This window comes from Perissodus microlepis, chromosome 19, assembly GCF_051167445.1.
Source record: "Perissodus microlepis isolate ML-2025 ecotype Zambia chromosome 19, ASM5116744v1, whole genome shotgun sequence".
Lineage (NCBI taxonomy): Eukaryota > Metazoa > Chordata > Actinopteri > Cichliformes > Cichlidae > Perissodus > Perissodus microlepis.
Genome location: NC_140479.1, coordinates 4419484 through 4442748, shown reverse-complemented (window position 1 = coordinate 4442748; position 23265 = coordinate 4419484). Strand labels below are relative to the sequence as shown.

Genomic DNA, 23265 nt, shown 5'->3' with positions numbered 1-23265 from the left:
TTTCTTCCTCTTCTCTCTTGCAATGTTTCAGAGGAAAAGACATTACTGGAGGCTAGACAGTAAATGCATTACGCTGTTTCAGAACGACACAGGAAGTAAATATTACAAGGTAAGACCACTACCTTCCAGCAGTTTATTTGTTGCTGCAAAGTCATCACTGCAGGTGTGCCTGTCTTTTAAAGACTAACTGCTAAGTTTACAGTAGTAGTCTTTTTTGAACTTGAGTCTGCTGAGAGAGGCCTGATATTCCTATTCTACTTTCTAAACTCAGCAGTCTGAGAGCAATGTGATCTACTGGTATGAGATATATGTTAATTCATATTTGAATGTAAATTACTTGCAACACAGCACACCCTTCAACTACAGATTCAGGAGGTACATCATGTATGGTGTACTGGTGCTGATACTGTAAACTGTATTCCACCCAGACCCCTTTACTTCATCCTCTCTGCAGGAAATCCCTCTGTCTGAAATCTTGTCTCTGGAGCCTGCTCAGAATTTTTCTCTGCTTCCTGATGGAGCCAATCCTCATTGCTTTGAGATCGCCACGGCATCACTGGTTTATTATGTTGGAGAGAACCTGCAGAGACCTGAATCATCTGTGACAGGCAGCAGCATTCTGGTGAGATGCAGATTTAATCTGATATGATGCAAGATAGGTTCTCTAAGATCATAATAATCATAATCATTTGATATTATTGATAGATTTGATATCATGCTTAATGTGCTTGCATGATATCATGCAAACACTTTAAGGAGAAATGTTTTTCAACAAAGTCTTAAATCGGATACGTCAGAGCTGGCAAAATAAAGACATTTGTCACATTTGTTTTTCAAAATTTTGAAAAACTCACATTTACATGAAAGATTTAAATTCACAGTTTAGCAAATGTCACTGAGTAGTCCTTACTAAAATCTCTCTTTCTCCAGCCCTGTTCTTTCTTACATCTTTCTTCATTCAGTTCAGTTCAGTTCAAATGTGATGATTATTTGCAGCTAGCAGGTTGTAGCCATCAGTAATAGTAATAAATCACACAGCAATAGTACATCGAAGATACTGAAGTGGGACATAACTACCATAGCTATGGTAGCTACCATAACTCAAACAAGGTAGTTGCAGTAGGCTAATGTTAGTTTTTAAATAAAGAACTTACTTCCAAATGTTTCTTTAGGTTGGAGTCTTTTGATGCTGAGAGCAGCTTGGTTGCTGGCAAACAAAGTTTGCATTGCACGGTCAGATTTTGCCCATCCCGTTCTTCTCATGAAGTGGTGTCAGAATTTCCAAGTAAGAAATGCATTCCTGCCCGTTCACTGCTGGCTCTGTTGTGCTGGCTCTGGGTTCATTGTGTAGCTGACACCACCAACATTAACTGGACGCTCACATTAGAGCCTCTTATTGTGTGTTTTGTTTGGGTTTCCGGCAATGCGTGGAATTACCAAAATTAGAGAGGGGATAGCGTAACATATGAAACAGGAAAAGAACGCCGTGTAATCCGTTTATTTCAACAAAGTAACTGTATTCTAATTATCACCTATTTAAGCAGTAACTGTAACAGAATACAGTTGCTCATATTTTGTATTTTAAATACGTAACGCCGGTACATGTATTCTGTTACTCCCCAACACTGGTGACATGAAATAATAACACCCCTCAAATGCAATCATGTTAAGAAAGATATTTGAGAGATATTTGTGTAAAAATTAAGGGGGTGAAAGTTCAAAAAATGTCAGCTATAAAAATATTAAACTAAAAGACAGAAATCGAAAAAGTGACGTTTCCCCTCTTTGGTACATGGATTACATTCTTCTTCTACCATTCATACTTAGTTATTTCTGCAATAAGAAATACTTTCAAGTTAAAATTTTATTTTTAAAGTTTGTTTAAAGTGATGAAGTGCGATTTTAAAAAACTTTTCAGATAGAATTAGATCAAAGTACAGTACTAATAATTCCTATGTGTCTCATTCAGGATTCAGACTGCTCTCAAGACTTGTTTTTTAAACTCTTTGCATTTGTGAATTTATGTTTTTCTGATAGGAACTAAATAACTAAATATTTAAAATAAATATATAAAAACAAAAGACAAAATAAAAGCATGAATTCTCCAATCAATTAGCCATGAGGGCTCCCCTTGTCTTCCTCTGTGGCCGAGGACAAGCCCCTTAACCCCAGACCTGGGCCCACTGAAGGTTGCCAGGGATTGGCAGATGCAAGTGGACTTGGATCCCACAGAGATCGTAGGACCTACTCTGCGACCAGACCTCGTCCTTTGGTCTAACTCCCAAAAACTTGCGTATGTCATTGAGCTGACGGTACCATGGGAGGAAGCAATTGAGGAAGCATTTGAGCGTAAGAAGCTGTGGTATGCCAACTTGTCAGCTGAGGCAGAGGACAGAGGCTGGAAGATCAAGGTGCGCCCAGTGGAAGTGGGGTGCAGGGGCTTTGTTGCCAGTACAACAGCAAAACTGCTTAGAGAGATTGGGATCAGAGGACAGGCGCAATGGCAGGCTATAAGAGAATTGGCTAACACTGCTGAGAGGACCAGTCACTGGCTATGGCTAAAAAGTAGGGGTGGGTTTTAATAATCGATTCATCGATTAAAATCGATTCTGGCTTGGATAACGTGATATCGACTCATTAAAATCCTGAATCGATTTTATCGAACAGCTAAAAACAGTAAATGAGAGCAGGTACACGGCTTCTGCACAAAGACGTAAACACAAAGCGCGGACCCGCGGATCAGAATCAGTGAGATGTGACTTTCTCATCCGACGGCACGGACACGGTCGGGGCTGAAAGCCAACAGCTTGCTGATTCTGATGTTTCGGCGGGTCCGCGCTTTGTGTTTACGCCCTTTTTGCGCTGATTCTAAAGCTGTTAGTTTTCTCTCTCTCCAAACAATATTGACCGAACCAGCAGCAAAAGAAGATCCAAACTACGCTTCACATAAACATCGTCATGAATTCACTCTGACTTTTGCTGTTTTGCCTCCACCACAATAAAATCACACTTCATGCACAGCTCTCTCTCTCTCTCTCTCTCAGTGTACTTCAAGAACAGTTTCCCGTCTATCCCCGAAATCTGTTTTCTTCATTATTCGCTTGCTTGTTACGCACAAGACTACCGTTGTTTATAGCGCTGTCGCCGATGTTTTTTTTCCCTTTTACTTACTTCCGAAAAGAAAACCTAATTTCTGCCGTTCAATAGGCTTCTGAACAAATTTAAACTTTTTAAAATTATGCAAAATGCAAAACGCTCAGCTGTGTCTGTAATAAAACCGCTGTAATTTCAGAGGTAATGTTCATATGCTTGTTAATGGTTTTCTTTCGTTTTTGATGTACTGTGGAATATTTTTCTAAAATCCCAGGCCAGGAAAATAACCTTCATGTTTTTCTGTGTTTTATCTTCAGCTACTTTGACACAAAGGCATCTGCTGTGACGCTCACACCTTTGATAAAGTCTCGAAAGTGTCAGCTTCCTTTTTATAGATACAAAAATATGTAAATGTACTGATCTGAATTATAATATTTCTGACTGTCTGAGGCAAAATTTCCCAGATTCAAATCCAATTGAATCGAATCAAATCGTGGATCGAATCGATTCAGGACCTTGTGAATCGGAATTGAATCGATTCTAGAAATCAGTGACGATACCCAGCCCTACTAAAAAGGGCTGCCTTGGGCAGCTAAGGCAGTCAGCTAACCGCGAGACACAAGCCCAGGATTGATCAACCCGTGGTGGGCCTACCTCAACAGGGGGCGTCAAAAGGGTAAAATATAACATTAGAAATTTTGCTGGTTGACTGATACAGCTGTCTCAGGGCCTCCTGGGGACTGTGCAGTTAACCTCATGGTAGTGAAACCAAAAGGAGGAATGAAAGAAAAGAGAAGAAAAGAAAAATATTCTGCTCTTCTCCCCTCTGCTCTTCTTCCCAGTGGGGAGGTAAAGCGTACAGCCCGATCTGGCAGGGAGGTGTGGGAAGCCAGATTGGGCGCCCCCCTTCCGGCTATCCTCTCTGCTCTCTCCTATCTTGTCCCTTTTGTCTTACTTCTCTCTATCACCTTTTCTATCCCTTTGAAGAAGTGAGGTTCCATAAATGTTAAAGAGGTAAGTATTATTTCTCAGTTTCAGTGATGAGATAGAAGAAAATAAACTGTAGAAAACTAAACAGAAGAAAGAAGAAGAAAAATAACATAAACCAGTGACACACTGGCAGGGCCTCCTTAGATGAGGGTGTCTAGTGATAAGGGCCGAAACACCCGATGAATCTAAGGTCCACTATAAGATCCCTAATCCCTAAACCTAACCAAGGAAGAAAAAAATGGCAGATTAGCCTGGGTAAAAGACTGAAAGCTCAGGCACACAACGCTGTATGCCGCTGATAAAGTTTCTGGGCTGCCTTTCCTCATAACAGCCATCCTTCAAGATTTTCTCCATTTGAAGCAATGTATTATCAGGGATTGTAACATCTAGTCCTTTTACTGAATCAAATTGTGAGTACCAGAATTGTGATTTCAGGTCAGCGGTGTTGGGCAGGATGTGGCTCGAATGTGGGAAATGGCCATCCAGCATGCTCTGATGCCAGCGGTTTCTACAGGAATTTGCCACAGTTCCCACCGCAGTGGACACAGTACGTTGTTGTAATATTATTGGCCTGTTAATATTACATGTATAAGTTAGCATTTTTTGAAGATTTTTTCTTTTTAACAAAAAGCTTAAAGGGAGTTCAAATAAAAATGTGCTTGCATAGCTGTTACAACCACTTGATTTCAACAAATTAAGTGATGAACTAGTAGTAGACAATCTCAGTCACTCATTGAAAAAATGAGTTGAAGTCTCAAAGCTGTATACATGTACAGGGTCACACCTATCTCAACCACATTAAAGTATTTCCAGTACAGTTTTCACTTTGTCTCCAGCCAGAGACTATTTGGAACAGATAAATCACAAATTCAATGTATGATTTCTTTCAACTCAGGTATTTGTATCCATGTTGCTACTGAATTCTCCCAGAGAGTCTCAGATCCATTCAGGGCCAACAACACCCACACAAAACCCATCAGAGATATTTCAGGCATTTCACTGACGTCAAACCATCATGACTAACACTTCAGTGTGGTCGTAGTACCTTTTATGACTAAAGAAATGTGTCTCAACTAGCAGATTGCTAACTGGTTCACATTTATCACATATTTATTTCTAATTCACACCAAAAGTGTGGCTTACAGTAAACAAGTTAATATCCTTTTACAGATGCCCTGTTTTTATTGTTTTTGCTTCACAGAGAGATGTGCATCTGCTCAAATCTGTCCTTTTGATGTTGATGAAAAAAAATCTCATTACAACTGAAAGACTGTGTTTCAGAATGTATATTATCTCAGATGCTTTTTTAATCATACAAAATCACAACAACAGTCAAATTCACATTGATAGGTAAAGACCCCAGAATGACAGGAGGATGCTAATTCACTGTTTTTTGTCATCCTGTTTTTTTTATTCTAATCTTGCTTGTGTCTCTCATTAACAGAGGAGATTTCAATCAGTATTTCAGTTTCCAACTGCCAGATCCAGGAGAATGTGGTAAGAGAAAAAATACAAATACACACACACACACACATTTTTGGATTGCTTTTGCATAAAGTCTGTGGCTCCATAATGTAGTCGATAACATATTTGCTTATTAAGCCAAAGCTTTGTGGTTTGAGTCCAGCTGGAAAGCCAGATCAGGAAGTAAGGCTATCCATTGCAGTGGTGACCCCTTGTAACAAGGGTGTAGCTTAAGGAAGCTTCTTCTTCGTGCACCATATTACAAGGTTTAATTCTCTTGTAAAGTCTTTTCTGGCATTTGAGGACAAAATGAAATCTCTATGCGAATAAAAACTGTTCAGTGGAATTTCTTAAAATTTGGTTCAGACATTCATGCACCCATGACACCGACGACATCAGAATACCAAGAGCCTCTAAAACTACTGACATGGCCGTCTATCTCTGGTCTATACCCGCTGGTTAGTAAAGTCCTTATGTTATATCATGAAGCCTTGTGCTGAGCATTTTCACCTTTGCTGTCTTGGTGTTTTGAGACTTGAGGGTAATGACTTTTCTCTGACAATTTCTTAACCAATGAGGATTCCTTAACTAATCTCAAACTAGCCTATAAAATATCAGGAAAGTGATGTCACAAAGTAAGGGAACCAACCAATTTTTATTTGAGATCAAAGTAATAAAGCTGAGAAACACTGAATTGCAGAATGTCACTGGCAAATAAACTTCCTTGCAGATACCTGCTCTGTAAATAAGAGTTAAAGAAAGTGTTCTTTCAAGATCTACAAGTTCACAGGGCAAACAACGCATGTCACAATCTTCATCAGGCAAGAGTGCATATTGTGTTTTTCTCTCATTTTAAATGAGACACTGACTTGCTTTGACTGAACATTTGAGATTTTCGGGTAGACATTTTTGCACTGAGGTTTCACCCAACCTTCCACTAACGGTCAGTCAGTTAAGTCATGTGGTAGGATGTGTCCCCCTAGACATGATGATATTGGACAGCTAATGTTTTACATGGATGACCCAAATCTGGATTAGATGTTACATCAGCACCATGCTTTCATTCATGCTTTGTTTCCTGGCACTCCAACTGACACTGCACTCAAACCAGCATCAGGACATGTTGTTTGTATACCCACACTTATAAACAGAGTCCCCATCTTCAACCTCTGACAGACAACACAACATCCTGTTCATACTCAAATCACCTCCATCCAGTTCTTTTTTTCCTGCTTTCTGTCACTTTCTTCTTAATTTGCATTTGAAGACTCCTGGGTCATGTTGCAGAGATTCCCAGAGCGTGTCACTATGCTTGAAACACTACATTTACATCAAAAAGATTTACATCAGGCTCCAATATCTGCAAATTCTATTCATTTTTCTATTCATTGCATTGCATATAAATGCAACTGCAGAGAACATCAAGTCCCATTTCTATGCAGACGTGCACCTCGCCGTCTCCAAGGTGAGCACGTCTTCAAACACCTCAAATGGAGATTACTGTGATTACTCACTCAGCCAAACGGTTTCCATGGTGACGATGGTAATTACGCAGTGAGCTCGGGGAAGGGGGAGGAAGTTTATAATATTGTATTTCTGTTCTCTTTGCTTGAGGTGTGATATTAGGCTGTCAGCTAACAGGGGAGAAAAAGGAGACGTAATTACAGACAAATGAAGGAGAAAATATTTTGCAGCTTTGGTGTCAAAGCTGTGGAGGATCACTGACGTTGTGTAGTTACACTGAGAGAGGTGCACAGTAGGCTTTCTCTACCAAAAAAATAATTCCGGAAATCTTCTCTGCCAGGTGATGAATTGATGCATTCACTTTTTTTTGTTGAACCCACTTTCTGTGAGCCTCCCTTGCTTTCCTTCATTGCAGTTTTCCATTCAAGGAACTTAACCATGACCTGAAACTTTAATTACAGAAACTTGCAGTTTCAGTCTATTTTAAACCCGAGAAAGGTATGTTTTATGGCCCAGAGTGCATAAGAATGTTTTACAACTTGTTGTCATAGACTTTATATAAAAAAGGACCTACAGTGTCTCCTGTGTGTGAAAATGTAAGTCAAGTCAAGTTAATGTTTATTTCTGTAGCACATGTAAAACAAAAAACTTAATAGAGCAAAGTACTATACAAGCTATACAAATGATGACTAAATTAGCAACAAATATGTGCTAAAATACACAGTCTCAGTAAGACATAATCAAAACAACAAACAGGGTTTACACAGTAAAAGCTATGATATACAGCTCAGCTAGAGCTGAAAGCCAGAGAGAATACGCAGGTTTTTAACTGCATTTTACAAATCACAGAGTGACTGGGTTAGCTCTTACGTGCAATGGTAGGTGGTTCCAAAGATTAGAGGCAGACACCAAAAACGCTCTGTCACCTGTATTTAAGCCTGGCTCAGAGAACATCCAACTTAGTTGGTTTGTAGACCTAAGTGCTGTGGTCGGAGTGTAGGGCTATAAATGTTTAGTTAAGCTGGGTGGGACCAGTTCATTGAGACTGAGACATTGTTTCTTTCCCAGTAGGTGGGGGGGAAACTTCTCAATTTTAAAATGAGTTGTATTGGCACTTAATTTGATCTATGACCTCAGGAAACAATAAGGAGAATGAGGTTATGGTCTCAATCAGTAGTTTCAAGATTTTTATTTTTTATTATCCTTTTTATTATTAGTCTTTTGTAGGTTGTTGTCCCCGTTATAGTCAAACAGAATCCCAAAGAAGGTCATGCTTCAGGATGGACCTATTCTGTATTCCAATTGGTAAAAGTCACTTGTGATGTTAACACCAGAGCACCTCAGTAAAAGCACCAATGGGTGACGTCATAGGGGACGGTGTTTGCTCTGCTAACTTGACTAAAGGATTTTTTTTAGTTCCCATCCTCTCATTTTGGATCTGCATATGTTATGCTTGGTTTCAAAACTTCTGCCATCGCCCAACAAGCATTTCCTAATGCGTCCATTTGTAAAAAGACTGAGGACAAAACGTTAAACTTAAGTTCCATCCTCAGGGTGGCATGCCCCTGCAACCAGCTCTTTTATCTCCATGGGCTGATAGATTTGGACACCCTGAACTTCAGCCTCTCCCTGCATCCATTATCCTTTGGCAGGGGGTTTAGGCTTCGCTACACTGGTCTCAGTCATTTATTTCACTTTCATTTGACCCTTTTCTTGGACCCCATCTGATGATTTATGAATTGCTACTCAGACTGTGTTTTGTGTTTTCCAGGACATCAACTCAGTGTATCAAATCTTCCCAGACGAGGTTCTTGGTTCAGGACAGTTTGGCATTGTGTATGGAGGTAAAACCTGAATTTGAGACACGCTGTCATTGCACCAAATGCATAATGTTTTCTTTATCAGCACAAAAAAACGAATCTTCTATTTCCAATACATGTAAATGTATTTTTTAAATTTCTGTGACTTTATTCTCCTGTGGAACACATTCTTCGTCTATGAGACTCTGCACAGCTAAAAACACAGGAAATACTACTTGGTTTTAACTTAGAGAGAGAGAGACAAAAAATCAGTTGGGCAACATGAAACTTAATCACAATTCGTTTCTGTTGTTTGTCATTAATAAGTAATAAAAAATATTACATCCCTATTTTCACGAAAGCGAGGAAATGTAAATAGAAATAATAATTTCAAAACCATGTTCATTTTACGTAGCTGTTTCAAGTTACGTAGTTGAAACAGTGAAAAATATCAGCACATTTTGAAATTGATGCCAGCAACACATTTCAGAAAAAGGTTTTGTAAAACGTGCCACAAAGAGCCCGATTCATTAAGATGAAATGTAACCTCTGTGAAACACAGTGCAGGGAATTTGATTTTCCCTTATTTGATTTTGTTTGTCGACATAAAACTGCAAAAAAATTGGGAATTTCATCTGTGGTGCCCGATGTTTAAAAAGTTCAATAATCCTGAGAAATATCTTTAAGCATGGGATAAGATCAGGGAGTAATTGTGACCGCCAGGTCCACATGCAACAAAAAGACACGATTCTGTAGTAGAAATCACTGCAGCTTTATCTCAGGGCACCAGCTTCACTTACTACAGTTATTTAATTCTGCTCTCTTCTTCCAATCCAGTATCACAGATAAATTATACGCACACACACAAGCACACAAGCTCAAAACTCCTTAGCTGAGGCTTGGCTGTTGATGTGTTTGCCAACACCATACCCATATCACAGATATGTGGTTAGATTTTGAGGATACTAAAAGTAAGACCATAAGGATGTAGAACACAGTAGTGCTTAAACACATATATTAATAATGATTATGTTGGTAAAGAAAAGCTCCCATTAAAAGGGGATCCTGGAGGACATAAGGTAAGATAAACTTTGGAAACATTCTTCAGATGTCAAAGTTTATCTAACCAACGCTTCAGAAATCGAGAATATTGAAGAATATTACATTTACAGTGTTTAAACCCATGAAAACCAATTCTCACATTCAGGTTCTTCAACTTGTTGCTTTGATTACATTCTGGAACAGCTGAGTGTGTTTGTGACTCAGATTGGGGTTTTATTCCATGCAGGTAAGCACAGGAAGTCCGGCCGAGACGTTGCCATCAAAATCATCGACAAACTCCGCTTCCCCACCAAACAGGAGAGTCAGCTGCGCAATGAGGTGGCCATCCTGCAGGTAAACACACACACACACACACACACACACATCCATGCTGCTCAGGATACTGTTGGCAGGGAGTAAAATTTCCTGTTGTGAACGACTTCATTACCGTGGCAACACTGTAGGGGTGTGACATCTGAAAATATTCCTGCTCTGCCGCCGCTGCTGCTACACACACCTGCACATAAAACACACTTGAGTTCACCTCAGCTGATATCTGTTCTGCTTGGCTGCTCAGCAGACTGGAGCTGTTTGGGAAATGGCTTCCTGCTACCTTTGGGGTCCATATCAGCTTTTTTGGCATTTTATTTGAATGATTGTTGTAGCCGTTAGGGAAATGGGTGAGGATGCTTTCAGATCTTTGAATCTTTAATCATTAATATCGTTTCTATAAGAGGCAAAGTACAGTGGATACAATTTGACATTCTTCATATTAGAGAGAGAGTTGTGGTCAGTGTACACTGGCACATTTACTTAAGCTTATTGTATAAAGTCATATCATGTTCACCCAAAACAGATTTATCCTCGCTGAAGTGACATAAAGTAATGTCTATGAGCTTGGAACAACCAGAGCTCTTCACAGATTGGCTGGATGGGATCATTGAACCAAACAAGCACGCTCATTTATACAACTGCAGCGTCTACATAAACCACCCACACATATTACAGTATGACAGTGTTTTTTTCAAAATATAAGCCGTGGCATTCCTTTATATTAACACTCTCAGAACTGCGTGTTTCATGCCTTTCACTTAGCAAAGTCATGCCAGCACTGCTTAAGTTCAACATCCTGGCGCTATACCCATCCTGCTCTCTCTTCTTCATCTTATGAGCATCATGTTTTTGCTTTGGTTTGCTAAATATAAATTATAATGTGAGCCAGGACAGGAAGTACAAGTAAAGAAGTAATATATTTGCCACCGTACCTCCCAGGGAGAGAAGCAGGCGCACTTGTTCTTGATCAAATACATCTACGATAACATGATATTATGCTCTCTGTTTCCCAAAAATGACAACATAAAAGCCATAATAATTTAAATATTAGTTTATTGAAAGTGAAAATAGCAAAAACAGCGCTATCCATCCTCCGAGGCCATTAAAAATACTCGCAAGTGCCATCGTGATTGTTAATATTCCATATCAGTGGCTTATTGCAAACCAGTCAGTGCATTCAAAGCAATGGTGGGAAACCTTGCATCTGTGGGATTAGGGACTTCGACATGTATTTCCCACGTTTGAAGCACGCTGTCCCTGTTTCGCAGTCATCTATTGCAGAGCAGAAGTTGCATCTCTTTCCCTTCTGTCTCCTTGTGTTGGCTTCTTGTTTGACGTGTTGATCGGGGCCAGGCTCAGATTGCTGTGCTGCCATTGCCACTGCTGCTAAAGCTCCCACGCAGGGAAGATGGTGTCATTTTTGCATGCAAAGAGTCATGAGGGCCTTTGACATAAATGTTTCCTTTGCTGCCTCAGAGCTATCTTCATCTTTCATCTTGGAAGATTAGGTGAAGCGTTTCTTGAACAGAAAATCTTGATGTTATAACTTTCCCACTCTTAAATTCACAGCTCAGATGAATTTATTTTATACTAATATTTACTTATATGTAAAACCCCTCATTAGATCTCTGTCTTAATCTCAGATTAGGATAAAAGACTGTAACGCGTTAGATTATTTTGTTACATATTGTGTTTGTGTCATGGCAGTCTCTGACTTCTGTTCCTCATGTGCATCATATGTGATCAGTCCTGTGCTGTTTTACTATTTCACTCACCCATAACACTTCAAAGACCTTTAGGTGCCTGTCATTGGAACCTAGACACATGCAGTGAGAACACAGACAGTTCTTGTGACAGCGTCAAGGTAACTCTTGAACTCTGTTATCACTGTCCCTTAAAAATGTTACAAAGACATGGCATGTACAGTTTTCAGAGTTTATCCACTCATGCTGTGCATCCTACCATGGAAGCACAGCATGAGTGGAGGTCTCTTTTTTTCCTCTTGTACCCTCCCGTTGTTGTGTACATTTCAGTGTTCTTTTCTGTAACGCTACCGATCTCCGACTTGTAACCCCATGTGATGTCTGTGCTATGTGTGTAAGGTCGGGGGGGGGGTCCCATTTCACTGCAGGGCAACCTGCTTGTGACAAATACAGCTGATTCTGATTCTGATTCTGATTCAAGAATCCTCAAACTCGTTGATTTTCGTTCAGTCAAACTGAAACAGCCTCAGTGTACAAATATTTTTACCACCTTTAAAACTATATAAAATGTTTTATTAATATCATATTTGAGTTTTAAGCCATCAAATTTCAGAATAAAAGAAGTACACCTAGTTCTTCTGGTGTCAAAAAACAAAACAGGTCCAATTTGTCCCAAAAAGCATGCAAAGGTTAAAATGAAGAAGCCGCTTGTGTCGTTAAATTTAGATGTGGACATAACTCTATTCACAATTCATCTTAATCTGTATTCCAGTTTAATTAAACCATCACTGCATACAAATAACATAAATGCTAAAAAAGTATGCAATTCGTAGTAAATACTTAGGATTAAAGCATTTTTATTACCAAATATGGTAGGTTCACCTGAAGAAATCCAATTTAAAAAATCTTTAACTGAAAAAAACAAAAAAAAAACAAAAAAACTCCCACCCAGAAGATTGTAAACTGTTCTTAAACTGTCTAAACTGATCTCTCTTGTCCTTTCAGAGCCTGCATCATCCAGGGGTGGTCAACCTGGACTGTATGTTTGAGACACCAGAGCGAGTGTTCGTGGTCATGGAGAAGCTTCATGGAGACATGTTGGAGATGATCCTGTCCAGTGAGAAAGGCCGACTTCCTGAGAGGATCACAAAGTTCCTGGTGACACAGGTGATACTTTGCCTCAATTATAACATCACCCTGTCTGACCCTAACTGTAAAAACAAAGTCACAAAGGTTTGGGTCCATAAATTTAGCCTTTGTTAAGAAAAATCCAGTGACAACATCCAGGACAAATGGTAAATGGACTGATTCTTTTCTACTCTCCCGGAGTACTCAAAGCACTCTGTACAACGCCTTCGATGCTTGTTCCCTCCTGGGAACACGGCGGGTCTGAGCCCGCGCTGGAATGGTAGCGCTGGGCAGGATGGCTGCTGTGTTTGCTTCGGATTACTCCTCACCCCCCACCCGACCCTGTGGCTTGACACGTGTTCCATAATGTTGTGCTGTGGACATTTATGTGCTTTTTTGTGCAGAGGAGTTTTTTTGTTTCCTGTTCTCATGCTGTTCTCCCAGGAGCCCAGCATGAGTAGAGGTCTCTTTTTTTCCTCTTGTACTTTCCCATTGTAGTGTATATTTCAGTGTTTTTTTTCTGTAACACTACCGATCTCCGACCTGTATCCCCATGTGATGTCTGTGTTGTGTGTGTAAGGTCGGGGGGGGGGGCTTGATTGATTGATTGATTGATTGACCCAATCACACCCATTCTCACCAGCACTTTCTCTGAACTTAGTGCTTTCTCAGTACATTTATACACATTCATACTCCGATGGATGCATCGGAGAGCAACTTGGGGTTAGTATCTTGCCCAAGGATACTTGACATGCAGATTGGAGGAGCCAAGGATCGAACCACCAACCTTCCGATCAGTAGGTGACCTGCTCTACCTCCTGAGCTACAGCCACCCCCAAATGGCACTAGTGTTTAATAATCATGTTACTGCTGCTAGGAATTACTGGAAAAATTCTGATTGTATAGGTCTATAATCTCTGCTCACATTCAGCCAAATGATGCAAAACTGATCAGACACTTCACTGTGCACATGAACAATGGGTAAGAAAATGAATAGAACATAACTGAAGGCAGAGACTCGCAAACCAGCAGTAACTGAAGATGGATTCAGTAAAGGCCTGGCAGAGCATCTCAAAGGGAGAGACACATCATTGGGTTGTAAAGTTCAGACAGTAAGTGAGTCTCATTTGTGTTATGTTGCATTGTGCTTTTGTCAGTTATGTTTGTACTTTTGACTGGGGACTAAAATTGAAATTAAAATTGAATTGAATTATGGCCTGATCATAGTATTTTAGTGTTCCCCTTGCATAGATTTACTGCCTGACCGGTGCCATTAGCATTGAGTGTTTGACAAGATGTCCAACATCATTATAGCAAATGCAATCTGTGTTTTTCTGTCTCACTGTCAGATCTTGGTGGCGTTGCGTCATCTCCACTTCAAGAACATTGTCCACTGTGATCTGAAACCTGAAAATGTCCTGCTGGCTTCTGCAGACTCTTTCCCCCAGGTAGTATGTTTATGTGTTTATTTGTTACGCTTGGACAATATCTGTTTTTCAAATGGAGATGTGTCTCCACCCTAAGTGGAGGAGTTTAAGTATCTCGGGGTCTTGTTCACGAGTGAGGGAAATGGGAGATCAGCAGACAGATTGGGGCTGCGGCTGCAGTGATGTGGATGTTGTACCACTGCATCGTGGTGAAGGGAGAGCTGAGAGTATACGCTCTGGATTTACCCGTTGATCTACGTTCTCACCCTCAACTATGCACACGAACTCTGGGTAATGACCAGAACAACAAGATCATGGATACAAGCTACCTCTCCCTTAAAGAGCTTCGCAATCAGCGATGGGGTTAGAGTAGACTTGCTACTCCTCTACATCGAAAGGAGCCAGGTGATTAAAGCGTCTGTGACGCCATTTTTCAGTGGAAAAATGCAAGCGCTTGCAAAAGAAGTCAGTTGATTGGATGGGCTATTTGTCAGTTATCTTAGGTAAACCTCAAACAATCAGATCAACAGAGCAAGCATGTTCTGAACTTGCTGAAGCCATTTGGGAAAGCAAGGCACAAAACTTATCTTTCAGGCATTGTATGGTGGACTGAAATGGAGTATTACTATCTTAATGTTTTAAACATTAAACCCAATATCCTCATCAGTACTCACTGTTTTTCTCAATTCAGCTGCTGGCGTGTTGCTGCAGGTGCTCTATCATGATTCAGCCTTGGTTCTGCATATTATTCATGACAATATGTAATAGTAATAGAACTGCTCTGTCAAGTAGATGTTTTTCCTAAGGCTGAAGATGATATTTGTGAGACTGTTAAATAGATGTTGTGTTTCCACCCAGGTCCTGCACCGTTTAGATAATATTGACTACCTTTATTCAGTCTTATGCAAATAATCTGTTAAAGGTTTCAAATTCTCAGTTATTAATATCTTGTAACTTTTAGTATAGCTGTTTAAAAGTTATGTCAGAATTCTTCTAATTTCTAATTTTATCTGAATTATCTACAGAAAAATTTACATGTCTTGACAACACTGGCAAACAACAGTAGTAAAAAAAATGATGTGTGTTGAGTTCCGAGCTGCAGAAAGAGTGAAGTTATGCAGTGATAGAAACAGAAAATACAAAACACGCACATGTATTAGTATTTGTGGATGCAAGCAATAAAAGTTGGACATAGACACTCCATTAGCTGTCAGTGTAACTATTAGCAGCTTCCTTCAGTGTTCGGTCTTTAGAAATAGCTGTTAGTGTCAGACAGACTAACTGTTAACTCTAGTGATGCATCATTTAGCTGTTTGGCTCATAAATCCTCACATGATACTTAGTGTGTATCATCTGCACAGCCTGTTCCTCTGAAATATCATGAAACAAACAAAATGCAAATATCTAGCTCCGTTTGGAAGAGATGTGTTAACGTTCGCGTGTCAGCCGGTTGCGATAAACAAGTAAAATCAATAATTTTAAAGAATAATATGACATTTATCAAAATCCTCTTTTTTATCTTTCTCAGAATCAGTTGAGGTAATTGGCATCAGATTTATGTCTGTGTCAGTAAAGAGAAAGTATGTAAACTAGTTTAATACGACTGGGAGACAAGAGAGATATTGTTGGCATAGCTGAATAAAACTGTCAGTTACAGTTCTGTTTAGTCTATATAACTAATGTACACAGTTAGTTTGTGCTACAGGTAGCTAGAAAGCTAACAATATATTTAGCATATGTTAAGAAAGGAATATTAAGTAGGTCAAAAAGTTTGAACTCAGGTTTGATATTTTTAAATCATATAGAGAGAAAACACATTCCTAGCCTGACAATGGAAAAATACTCACTCAGCTTTATTGTTATGACACAACATTTATGTGACAAATGAATACTATAGGAACTTCTCTGGTTCTACACTATAAAAGTGCAAGTCAGCAAATGTCAAAATGAAAGATTTACGTGTCTATGTAGCGCTTACCTTTATTTGAACGCTGAACAATTGCCACATGGCGGCATAATTTACCTATCCAGAAAAATACACAAAGAATATTTAAAAATACATGTAATTGTCTGTACTTTGAAATAAAGTCGCTTGGGGGGGGGTATGGATCACAAGTCTGCAAAATTCATAGTTTCTCTGTATATTATTGTTTTTCCTCCACGGATAGATGATCCAAGACCTCCCAAAACATTTTTGTCCAGTTTTGTCTGTCATAATGGAGTAAATTTTTGTCAGCTAGAAAATAATAGTCAATTCAGTCAATAATGTGACTGAAAACTATGAACATATGATATTTCTTTTTGGGGGGGAAGTACTATAAGGTCATAAAACACGGTAAAATCACATTATTTATAGTTTGAAAAGCTCTAAAAATGAGGTAAACTACTACTAGAAGATCTGCTAGATCACTGTGGCTCTGTGACTGCTAAAAGTTATAAGTTAAGTTTTAATGTGTTATATCCAATATAGAAATAAATTAAAAACACAAGTATGACTTAGTTGATGCATCTGATGTATGCCTAAAAATAATTTGTATCACTTGAGATAGTTTCAGGTGACTAGAGCACCTCAAATTTCCAGGCATCAAATTTAATTTTTAGAAACCAAAGCCAAGCAATGCATATGTCAACATTTAGTATAACTATTCACTCATATAATGTGCCAATTTCATCAGCCTACCATTTTTAGTTATGACCACAGGTGTGGGAATAGGTTAGGGTGAAAAACTGAATTTCCTGAATTCTGGAAGAACACTAAAGTTTGAAAATGCTCTGCCCAGATGCTGATTGATGAGATGCAACAATGTCACTATATCACATAACCTGATAAATCCATGTGGTTCTACAACCTTACAGAGAGACAATTTTGATATCCATTGAAACCACCTCGTGTGGTTCATTGCTCGATAAAGAGTTATTGATTTTTCCTACATTAAGACTCCAAAACTAAGTCTCCATATTTGAATATCAGGATGGAGAGACAGCCCGTGAAACAACTCGAAATACATTTAGACAACGATATGAGATTGCATGTTTAGGTCTGCAAAAGAGAAATGATTCATCACAACCTTGAAAAGAGCCAACATATCCATAATAATTTCCATCTTCCTCCTGAGTGTGAGTGAATCATCCAGCAAGCTAACAGCCAACAGTTGTTTTTTTTTTACTTTTAGTAGCTTCATTACACTTAGAATCAATCCACATGTCCATTTAAATACTAACACCAGGTTCTGGCTACATGATATTTCTTTCTGGCTAGATGGTTACTATGTTAGATCAGGTGGTTAAAGAGTAATAAATTCCTGTCCAAGACACTGATAAGCCTCACATTATAAAGACAAATGAATGTCAAATGTGTCACACTACACAGAAAAATTGACTGTTTTAGACATTTTTTGTGACAAACCCCATGTTTTTACTACATATCACTGCTATAGTCTAGTATTACCAGTCTGACAGTTGTGTAGGTTAAGACCATAGATATAATGCTGTGAAATGACCAGCCAGCTTTTACATTGTTTTACTTTTACCTCCACTACTAACAGCTTTAGTAATTTATATTGCTCCTGCTGCAGGTGAAGCTGTGTGATTTTGGGTTTGCTCGAATCATTGGTGAGAAGTCATTCAGGCGTTCAGTGGTCGGAACACCAGCATATCTTGCTCCTGAAGTTCTGAGAAATAAAGGCTACAACCGCTCTCTGGACATGTGGTCTGTTGGAGTCATCATCTATGTCAGGTAGGATGAGACCTTTACTGATAAACATAATAGTCTGAGTAGATTTTGGTTTAAAATCTTATTCTTCTTTCTGCTTGTCTATTTCTGAGTTTTTCCTTTATCTCATCCTTCTCCTTTTTTAGTTGTGTTTCTGTAAACACAATGTAACATCTATAGGATACTATCTATACTTTAATGAATTTCTATTATTATGAAATGATTAGTGATAAATGTGCAAAAACTAAAAGTATTTATGTTTTTGCAGTCTCAGTGGGACATTCCCTTTCAATGAAGATGAAGATATTAATGATCAGATCCAGAATGCAGCCTTCATGTACCCCCCTCACCCCTGGAAAAAAATCTCCCAAGAAGGTGTGGCATGTTGCTGAGCCTCTCAACCAGAAGTCTACAAGACCTAAAGCTAACCCACAGAAAACCTACTTCATTCAAAAAAGATCTGACATGATGAGTAACATCTATTTGTGACATAATTGGTGTATATATATATCTCTCCACAAAAATGTCCAAACTATCCTGGACGAGCCCCCATTTATGTTTTACGGCCTGGCTCAAGCCCTGTGTTTTCTTCTGCTTGTTACTGGTCCATCTGTGTTACCTCTGCGTGTCTTCCCTATGTTGCCTCAGCGTTATCTCTGTCAGCTTTCCCTGTGTTTCCCAGTTCCTCATCCCTCGGTTCTGCGCCACCCTCAGGTTACATGTTATGCTTAGTTTTCCCAAGTTTAGGTGTTGTTAGTTTTCTCTGTTCCACCGGTTTGCAGTATTGTTCAGCCGAAGCCTCGCTGTCCGTTCAAAACATTCTCCTGCATCCGTGTCTGCATTTGGGTCCTCATTCTTCTATCATTCCACATGTCTGTTGCCACAGCCATGACAAATATGGAGACTAATACCAGAATTTAAATGAGAAGAGGTTTTATTATTATATATATCACCTTTTATTATTTATGTAACACATTTATGTAACACATTAGCTAAAATAGCTGGTACTACTAAGTGTACTCAGTGCGCCCCAGGGTCGCTGTGGTTACAATGTAGCTTGCCATCACCAGTGTGTGAATGTGTGTGTGAATGGGTGGATGACTGGATATGTAAAGCGCTTTGGGGTCCTTAGGGACTAGTAAAGCGCTATATAAATACAGGCCATTTACCATTTACCATTTAAGACAGAGACTACCGTGCCTCCATGAAAGCCTGCCTCAGATATGCCTTAACAGCTGAACACTCCTTCACTGCCACTGCAAAGAGGTTAGGGGCTGCAGAGGGGCGCAACAAGCTAGGTTAATACATGCATCACTAATAAAGAAGTAGAGTCTTCAACCTATTCTTTCAGCCAGCAGAGGATAGCTTCCCTGGTTTCAAAGATGAGCTGAACATTGCTGGTGTCAATTTCTTCTAAAGCATTTTTACTGGAATTATCTGAGAAAAATAGTTGCAAGGTTCAGACTGTCAAAGAAATCAGTGCTCTAGTTTTGGTATTTTACTAGCCTGTCATTAGCCTTGTATGTTATGGACACTAGTTGCTAACAGAGCTTGCTAGCCTTAGCTTATGACATGGCACTCTGGAATTTTATCCAAATATAGTCACTTCTGACCAGTGTTGGGGAGTAATGGAATACATGTACCGCCGTTACGTATTTAAAATACAAAATATGAGTAACTGTATTCCGTTACAGGTACCGTTTAAAAAGGTGGTATTTAGAATACAGGTACTTTGTTGAAATAAATGGATTACACGGCGGTACTTGCCTGTTTCATATTGTGGCGGGTCAGGACTGTTTCGGTTTTGTTTGACAGCTACGTCCTGTAGTTCCAGGCGGCAGCGTTGCGGTTGCCATGGTTACAGGGTGACGCTTTCGCTCTGCGTGTTTCCTGGGTGAGAGAGCGCCTTTTTGTTGTTGTTGTTGTGCTAAGCTAATAGGCAGAATGCAGAATGTAGCATCATGGGCAGTGTAGTCCGTGCTGCAGGGAGAATGGACTGCCATACTCGTTATGTGTCTGTGAGCGCGAGGTGGGAGAAAAAGGAGAGTCGAAAAGTACGAGTTGTCATCGAGCAAAAACGGGAGCTGGAAGCATGTAAATATAATAATAACCACTGCAGCCAAGAAGAGTGCCTGACGAGCCCAGTTGTAAGTAAGCTATTAAAACTCGACTGTACGCTTTGTTCGTGTTTTCCTCCGAAACAATAAGTTCCGTTGGAGCAACCTTTCAACGCCTCTCTCTGTCTCTCGCAAGCAGAGTTGACCCAGACAACAAAGTAAAGCTATTTTTCGGCTACGAGCCCGACACGGAACCCATATTAGCCAGAGGTCCCTTTACTACGGTTCGGAGCCGCGGACCTTCAGTAATAGTAATAAATCACACAGCAATAGTACATTCACGTAGTTGTAAAATGCATGATAATATGTTAAGTAATCCAAAGTATTCAGAATACGTTACTCTCATTGAGTAACGTAACGGAATACGTTACAGAATACATTTTAGGGCATGTATTCTGTATTCTGTAATGGAATACATTTTAAAAGTAACCTTCCCAACACTGCTTCTGACACTAAAACTAACAAAACAGCAGCCAAAGCATTAATACCAAAGCTTCAAAATTTAGAGACCAATACCTGTTTATTTCTATGTCTGGATTTTTAAATTAGAACATATTAAACAGGCAGATTCATGTCTGCGAGACTGACTGAAATGTTGAATGTGTGATCAAAGATGAATTGCTTGTTTCATCTTTCTGTATGACACCATGTATGACAGCATACAAGCACAGGTAATTATGTTTTATGTTGCAGTATAATAACGCCAACATTTCCTTGAAATCAGTTCAAGCCATTCTCTGCTGCTGTATGACTCATGTTGTTGCCGTCATTGTGTCTAAATGTGTCTGCCGTGTGTGTTGGCTGGAATTGTCCTGTTGACTATGAGACAGATTTAAATTTGCCTGACTCACTCACTCCTAAACCGGATCCCCGAAGTGCTCTTAACCTTCCCTCCACCTCCTCATGCTGCCAGAATGACTTGAGCTGTGCTTCAAAATAAATACAAGCCATTTCTGTTGGCTACAGGAGGATTAAATGTCAGGGAATAAACTCTAAGTGCGCCAAGAAATGTGCGTTTGCAAAGATCAGTTTTAAATAAGACCCTTTTGCCTACAAGCATACACAATTCAAGTTTTTAAATGGAGATGAAATAAAGTTTTGAAAGTCTACCACATTTATGATCATGCAGAGGTAGTCTTCCTCCCCCAGGAAAAAAGTATTTTGTTTTACCTTTAAAGGTATAATGGCACATCACTGTGCCATTATATACCAGGCAATACCTTAGTGGTACCCTCTAAGGTATTGCCATTGAGCCCTTTATGGGGCAAAACCTTTGTATGCTTCTTTTTTGTAGCTGGTGGCGCAGTCATGAAACTCTGACTACAATTCTGCACCTTAATAAAGGGGACACATGGTACCCATTCATTGATGAAGGTGCTATTCTTTAACTGCCATGACCTGAGACTCAATAAGATTGCATTAGCCAACCTTCTTGCACATCCCAAATAATACAAGTTGTTTTAAAGCATGCTGGGGCTTCAGATGATATTATACTAGTACATTTATGAAATATAATTGATATAAAAATTTTATACAGCATTGTGACAAAGAAGCAGCCAAAATTAACAGAAGTATACACTAATAACCTTTTTAATATCTGCAGCTTTTAATGATGATGCAATCCTCATTTCTAAATCGTAAATTGCAAAGAGAAAAGACCGAGCTCTCTAGTAGCAGGTCTATTTGTGATAAACGGAAAAGAAAGACCAAAGACAGAGCACTGTGGTCACACATTAGTGCAAGGATATTTTGTACACTGCTCAAAAAAGGTTAAGGGAACACTTGAGAATTACAGTATAGCACAAAGTCTGGTAAACTTCAGGTATATCCATCTACCCAGTTAGAAGGCATAATCTATTGATCCAAATAAAAGTGATAATGGATTCCTTGGAGAGGCAACAGCAGGGAAAATATTAATTAAAGTTGATTTAATTATTGACAATTATTTAAATTGTTTGCATTTTACAATTCATTCATTTGTTTTAAAAAAAAAAGTTTAATTCCTACATATGCATATCACACTACATGAGAGATACATGTTGTATAACTTATCATTTACAGTTATATACAGTTCATATCCTCTCTTTCACTGGGATTGCACTACTTCATATTTAGGTTTATTTAGGACCATAAATATTTGACACAGATTTTGTTATTCTCTGCACATCACCATAGAGTGCAGCTTTTAAATATTTAATTTAAGGCATTTAACAAAATGTTGCAGATATTATTTCAGGGATTATAGTTATTTTCATTTTAGCTATTTTATAGGGCTCAAAATGACAATCTAAGATAGCTTTAAACATGAGAATTGTTTTTAATACTGTGATGAAAAGCCTTTGCAGTCAGTGACTGATTGAAGTCTAGAATCCATAGATATCAACAAATGTTGTTGCTCTTTTGAAATGCTCTACCAGGTCTGTCAGCAGAGTATCGGCCTTAACACTTCGGAAGTCACTCTGCTACTTTTATCAGGATTAACAAATACTAATGACCTAGTTCCAATGGCAGTCATACATGACCATGACATAGCATTGGCTCCACCATGTTTGACAGATGATCTGGTATGCTTGACGGCATGAGAAGTTCCTTTTCTTCTCCATACCTTTCTCTTTATATAATTCTGGTTAATCTTAGTTTCAAAACTTTTGATCTCTTTAATATGATTTGATTTTGTTTTTCTTTGTTTGTTTTGGGGCCCTTCTGACTTCTTTAAGTTTTGTGGAAAAAAGTCCAGTTGCTTTCTTTCCAACCTCCTTAGATATAACCATAACCTGGATGACTGAGAACTTTATAGATGTTTTTCCAAATGTCACCAAGAAATTCACACATCCATGCCCTTCTCTTCCCCACTGCCCTCTCCACTCTTCTCTGAACCCCTTGTCAACACAGGAATCAAATATTCTATATCTACATGACAGTGTATAAAAGGCGTCCATCAACAAAACTTTACTTTTATACCCCTGGGATGTCGATCTGGTCAAGTAATAACAA

General features: G+C 39.1%; 1 protein-coding gene across 1 annotated transcript in view; it reads left to right on the top strand.

The window, feature by feature from the left end:
- prkd1 (protein kinase D1) overlaps positions 1-23265 on the top strand; it is an 82654-nt gene that overhangs the window by 45449 nt on the left and 13940 nt on the right. Inside the window, exons 10-19 of the mRNA XM_084914032.1 lie at positions 32-109; positions 455-622; positions 4519-4630; positions 5528-5580; positions 8783-8855; positions 10099-10205; positions 12893-13054; positions 14365-14463; positions 18018-18178; positions 18423-18529. Coding sequence (XP_084770158.1) covers positions 32-109; positions 455-622; positions 4519-4630; positions 5528-5580; positions 8783-8855; positions 10099-10205; positions 12893-13054; positions 14365-14463; positions 18018-18178; positions 18423-18529 — 1120 coding nt within the window. The remainder of the gene's footprint in view (positions 1-31; positions 110-454; positions 623-4518; positions 4631-5527; positions 5581-8782; positions 8856-10098; positions 10206-12892; positions 13055-14364; positions 14464-18017; positions 18179-18422; positions 18530-23265) is intronic.